The sequence below is a fragment of the Euprymna scolopes genome, chromosome 46 (genome assembly GCF_053919585.1).
Source record: "Euprymna scolopes isolate OS-2025 chromosome 46, ASM5391958v1, whole genome shotgun sequence".
NCBI classification, from domain to species: Eukaryota; Metazoa; Mollusca; class Cephalopoda; order Sepiida; family Sepiolidae; genus Euprymna; species Euprymna scolopes.
In genome coordinates, this window is record NC_136527.1 from 54,760,885 (window position 1) to 54,766,717 (window position 5,833).

Below are 5,833 nucleotides of genomic sequence, written 5' to 3' on the forward strand. Positions count from 1 at the left end.
AAATTACAGCAATAATTAATTTTAATTATTTTCTCCTGGATTTTCACTTTTAACCGCAACAAAAAATAAAGTGGAAAATGACTAAAACGAAACAAAACTTCTGTATTTTTCTATTTTTTTTTTTTTTTTTAATTATTGCAATGCTTAGCTTTAGGTAGGTAAGAGTAACTTATCTCGCCTTTGTCACTTTTTTTTTTAATTTACTGCAATAATTAGTTTTAATCATTTTCTTGTGTATCTTCATTTCGTTGCAATAAAAAAAAGTAGAAAGATATTTTGTAATAAAAAAATATAAGTTGCATTCAAAATAATTAAAAATAACAATTCACCGTTTTGACGAGTTTTGTTAACAATAAACAAAACAAAAAAAAAACAGCAAGATCAGTTACTCTTCTACCTACCTGGATTTATGCTTTTATTTAGATAGATGAGTTACTCTTCTACCTACCTGGATAAGTCATGAATTTTAATGTTTTTATTCAGTTTGATAAGTTACTCTTCTTCCTATCTGGATTAGTTATGTATTTTAATACTTTTATTAGGTTTGTAAGTTACTCTTCTACCTACCTGGATTAGTTATGTATTTTAATGGTTTTAATCGGTTCGATAAGTTACTCTTCTACCTACTTGGATAATTATGTATGTTAATGCTTTTATTCCGTTCACTAAATTACTCTTCTACCTACCTGGATAAGTTATGTATTTTAATGCTTTTATTCGGTTCGATAACTTACTCTTCTACCTACCTGGATAAGTTATATATTTTAATGCTTTTATTCGGTTCGATAAGTTACTCTTCTACCTACCTGGATAAGTTATGTATTTTCATGCTTTTATTCGGTTCGATAAGTTGCTCTTCTACCTACCTGAATAAGTTTTGTATTTTAATGCTTTTATTCGGTTTGATAAGTAACTCTTCTACCTACCTGGATATGTTATGTATTTTAATGTTTTTATTCAGTTCAATAAGTTACTCTTCTACCTACCTGGATAAGTTATGTATTTTAATGCTTTTATTCGGTTTTATAAGTTACTCTTCTACCTACCTGGATAAGTTTTCTATTTTTATGCTTTTATTCAGTTCGATTAAATACTCTTCTACCTACCTCGATAGGCTTAGTATTTTAACGTTTTATTTGGTTTGATAACTTATTCTTCTACCTACCTGGATAAGTTGTGTATTCTAAAGCTGTTATTTTGTTTGATAAGTTACTCTTCTACCTACCTGAATAAGTTTTGTATTTTAATGATTTTATTCGGTTCGACAACTTACTCTTCTACCTATCTGGATAATTTATGTATTTTAATGCTTTTATTTATTTCGATAATTTACTCTTCTACCTACCTGGATAAGTTATGTGTTTTAATGCTTTTATTCGGTTTGAGAAATTACTCTTCTACCTACCTGAATAAGTTATGTGTGATAAATAGGACAGGAGAACTGAGTGAGCTTAAAGTAAGCTTTATTTCACTAAGAACAACGTGGAGAAGCGAGTCCACGTGTTCTACATTTCATACATAGGATAAAAACTAAAGGGAAATAATTCGCTTCCGGTAAGGGAAGTAATTCGCTTCCAGAAGGCATAGAAGAGAGTTCTTCTTTTGTCAGCACATTCTCCGCCACTCAGAGGAATCCGAGGCCGTATAATGATCTTAGGATATAGAGTTACCAGGAACTGCAGAAGCGGGTTTCTGTTTAAGCTGCAAAGCAAAAGAGAAAAGAAAAGTTCAAAGCAGATAGTTTTCAGCTAAATATTGGGGGCTTTGGCGAACTCTAGTGGCTGATTTCCTTTGGAAATTAAAGAGACGTTCGTGAGGAGTGATGTTCGTAGAGATGGAAAACAATGAGCGGATGCTGTTGAGGGCTACATCTAGAACACTTTCCCAATTTGTAACATGGAGATTTCTTGAGCGTAGAGCTAGACTCACTGTTTGCTAGATAATACCGTTATATCTTTCCACTTGTCCATTACCTTGAGGATTGAAGGCAGTTGTTCTGCCAGTAGCAATGCCACAAGAAAGTAAGAATTCTCTTAGTTTCGTCTGACATGAAGGCTGTTCCACGATCAGAATGTACAAAGGAAGGATTTCCAAACATGGAGAATAAGCTAATTAGGTGTTTTCGGATAGTAGCAGCTGAGATGTCGGCACAGGGGAAAGCGAAGGGGAAACGAGAGTATTCGTCAACCACTGTCAGAAGGTACCGGTTGCGAGAATTTGAGGGTAACGGCCCCTTGAAGTCCACGCTTATTCTTTCGAATGGTTGACTTGCTTTAATGAGAATCTGAGGTGCCAACTTAAAGAACCTAGGTTTTACTTCAGAACATACCCGGCAAGTCTTCGAAACAGCTCTCACCTCCTCCACAGAGTATGCCAGATTTTTGGTTTTGATGAAATGTAGCACCCTGGTTACCCCCGGATGGCATAAGTCTGTGTGTAATGAGTGTAATTTGTCAGCGGAGGTGGCGGAAGAACAAATTCGATACAGAGTGTCTGCAGTAACATTTTGTTTCCCTGGTCAATAGGCAATATCATAGCTAAAACAGGCAAGTTCTAACTTCCATCTTGTTATCTTTTCATTTTTTATTTTGCTCTTTCCTTTAGGGTCGAACATAAAAGAGACAGACTTTTGGTCAGTGGTTAGCTTAAAATGCTTCCCGAGCAGTAAATGTCGCCATTTTCGGATCGCCTCCACAATTGCATAGGCCTCCTTTTCCACTGAGGAGTGCTTTTGCTCGGCGGAGGTTAATGTTCTGGAAAAGAAGGCCACTGGCCGATAGTTCTGGGTCAGAGAGGCAGCGATGGCATGTTCCGAGGCATCAGTTTCAACCTCAAGGGGAAGAGAGGAGTCTATGGCTACTAGAGAGGATTTAGCAATATTTTTCTTTAGGTCCCTAAAGGCGTCGGTTTGTTCCTTAGAGAGGGGAAAGTTGGTAATCTTAGTTAGGGGATGTAGTTTCTCAGAGAAGTTAAATATCCACGTTGAATAGTGGGAGAACATTCCCATAGCTCGTCGAAGAGAAGGAGAATCCTGAGGGACAGGCAAGTCCATCAACCCTGTCAGTGTCTGGTTTTACCGAACCTTTGCTTATTGTATAGCCGAGCAAGTCTACTGAAACAAGAGAGTAGTGACACTTGCTTTCATTCAGTGTCAGTCCATATTTCTCTACAGCCTTCATAAAGCATTTTTAATTAGCATCATGATCTGCCTAATTTTCTCCACAAACTGTAACATTGTCGATGTAAGCGAAGGTTCCTCAGAGGTCTTCTTGTTTGATGATATCGTCGATTACTCGTTGGAAGCTAGCTACTCCATTGGTTACTCCAAACGGAATTCGCCGAAACTGGTACAGGGGTCCAGAAGCTTCGAAGGCTGTGTCTTTTCGTTCTTCCGGCTTGATTGCAACTTGATGATAAGCACTAGTTAGATCAAGAGTGCTAAACACTTGATAAGTGGAAATCTCATTTACCATGTCCTCCATTCGAGGAAGAGGATAAGCATCTAGGAGAGTGAAACGGTTTATCGTTTGAGAGTAATCCACAACAAGTCTCTTCTTGTGATTCTCAGGAGTCACTACGAGCGTTTGGGCTCGCCATGGAGATTGAGAGGGCTCTATAATACCTTCCTTTAGCTTGCAGGTTATTTCCGATTTAATAAATTTGGCATCTGGTAGGGTATGTCTCCTGGATTTAACCGCAATTGGGCGACAGTCTGGGGTTAAGTTTGTAAAGAGAGACGGGTAAGGGACATTTTTAATGGCGGTAAGCCCACAAACAGTGAGAGGGGGGAGGGGTCCTCCGAAAGGTATTTCTACCGACGAGTGTTGGTTCAGAAATGTATGTCCGAGAATTACATCACTGCACAGGTTGGCCATAATCGATAACTTGACACTATCGTACTCCCTTCCATTCAGACCCAGAGATACAACACAATGACCGAGAGTAGAGGACGAATGAGAACTGCTAGCCATCAAAATCTTCTCGGAACTTGGCAGGACCGTTAACCCGAGTACCTTAACTTTGTCAGGATGGATAAAATTTTCTGAGCTCCCAGTATCGATGAGTATCCTCATGGGTTCACCTTTGATTTTTCACCATAAGGACGAACGAGAGAGACTCTCCGAAAAGTTAAGAGAAGCAACTGATTAAGCAAGAAGAGACTCACCGTAGTTTATAGCAGCAGCAGCAGTTGGCGATCTGCAGACACGAGCGAAATACCCTTTCTTATTACAGTTTTTGCAAAAAGAATTTCTGGCGGTGCACTGCACCTCGCCCGGTCATGCCTTGGGTTTCCACAGAAGAAGCATTTCTGTCCTGAGAGTGACGCTACTGTAGGTTGCTCCTCGCATCTAGACTGGTTGTCGTCTTCTTCAGTTCCGACTGCAGATATTGACGCAGTTAAGGAGTCCGACTGAGCGTACAATGACAACTGTTTTTGAGCTGTCTCGAACGTGAGAGCCTGGTCGAACGCAGTATGCAGGTCGAGTTTCTTGTTCTTCAGGAGCCTCTGTCTGATGTGGGATGACTCGATTCCGTTTATGAATGCATCCCTGATGTATTCATCCCTCGCTTGTATCGCCAACACAGCCTGAAAGTCACAATCCTTAGCAAGTTCTTTTAAGGACTGTAAATACTGGTCCACGCTTTCGTTTCTTTGTTGACGACGAGTTGCCAGTAAATGACGACAGAAGATGCTGTTTTTAGGTTGAACAAAAACCTCTTCTAGGTTGTTCATAGCTGTCTGGTAGTCATTAACGTCAGAAATGTGTTTATAAATCGTTGGAGACACCAGGTTGATTAATAAATTGAGTTTTAACTCGTCTGTCAGTTGCGGACCACTAACCACCTCGATAAATAAAACGACGTCTTCCAGTGTCGCCATATATCGGCTGCGTCCGCCTTTGTGGGTTCCAAATCAAGGCGTTCGGGTTTCAGGTACTTCTCCATAGTTCTTTCTGTGAAATAAATTGTGATAAATAGGACAGGAGAACTGAGTGAGCTTAAAGTAAGCTTTATTTCACTAAGAACAACGCGGAGAAGCGAGTCCACGTGTTCTACATTTCATACAAAGGATAAAAACTAAAGGGAAATAATTCGCTTCCGGTAAGGGAAGTAATTCGCTTCCAGAAGGCATAGAAGAGAGTTCTTCTTTTGTCAGCACATTATGTATTTAATGTTTTTTTTTGGTTCGATAAATTACTCTTCTACGTACCTGGGTACATTATGTATTTTAATGCTTTTATTCAGATCGATCGGTTCCTCTTCCACCTACCTGGATAAGTTGTGTATTTTTACCATTGGTTTATGATGTTCTGTTTTGTTTCAAAGTACTGTGACTGCGTAGTTCTCCCATGTTAGTTTGGCAAGCACCCAGTTTTCTTGCAAATCGCCATCCATTTACATTTAGTTGATGAATAGGTTTTGTCAAAATTCCAATCTTGTTTTAATCTACGTGGTCCGATAAATGCCTCTTCTGTACGGACGAGCATGTATATAAGTCTAGAGTTTAGAGTATTGTACTGCATGGTTTTTTGCCAAACATGTGTTGGAAATGTTGACTGAGTGTATATGGGTCATTCCAAAGAGAGAAATCCCACTGACACCATGTTAAGTAGCGAGAAGCAGAGAGAACACTAAACCAATATTGAGTTAAGAATATGCCACAGCTTATTATGTAGCGTTTGCTTGCTTGGTGAAGTGTGTGGAAAAGTGAAGAGAGCTTTATTAGCAAATACTGTAATCCGATAGTGGGATCAGATGAGTAAAACTCAGGTACGTGCAAAATGAATGACCGATCCCCAAAATACATCAACATTTTGACCCCTACCTTCAT

The 5,833-nt window shown here is 39.1% G+C and overlaps 1 protein-coding gene across 1 annotated transcript; it reads right to left on the reverse strand.

The window, feature by feature from the left end:
• Positions 1-4,171: 4,171 nt before the first annotated feature.
• LOC145270124 (uncharacterized) lies at positions 4,172-4,882 on the reverse strand. Its single transcript, XM_080125733.1, has one exon. It carries the CDS (start codon positions 4,880-4,882, stop codon positions 4,172-4,174), a length of 711 nt encoding a protein of 236 aa, XP_079981859.1.
• Between the last annotated feature and the right edge of the window lie 951 nt (positions 4,883-5,833).

Bases quoted from the DNA above. Each gene is read 5' to 3' on its own strand.
- LOC145270124 (XM_080125733.1), bottom strand. From the start codon at position 4,882: ATGGCGACACTGGAAGACGTCGTTTTATTTATCGAGGTGGTTAGTGGT.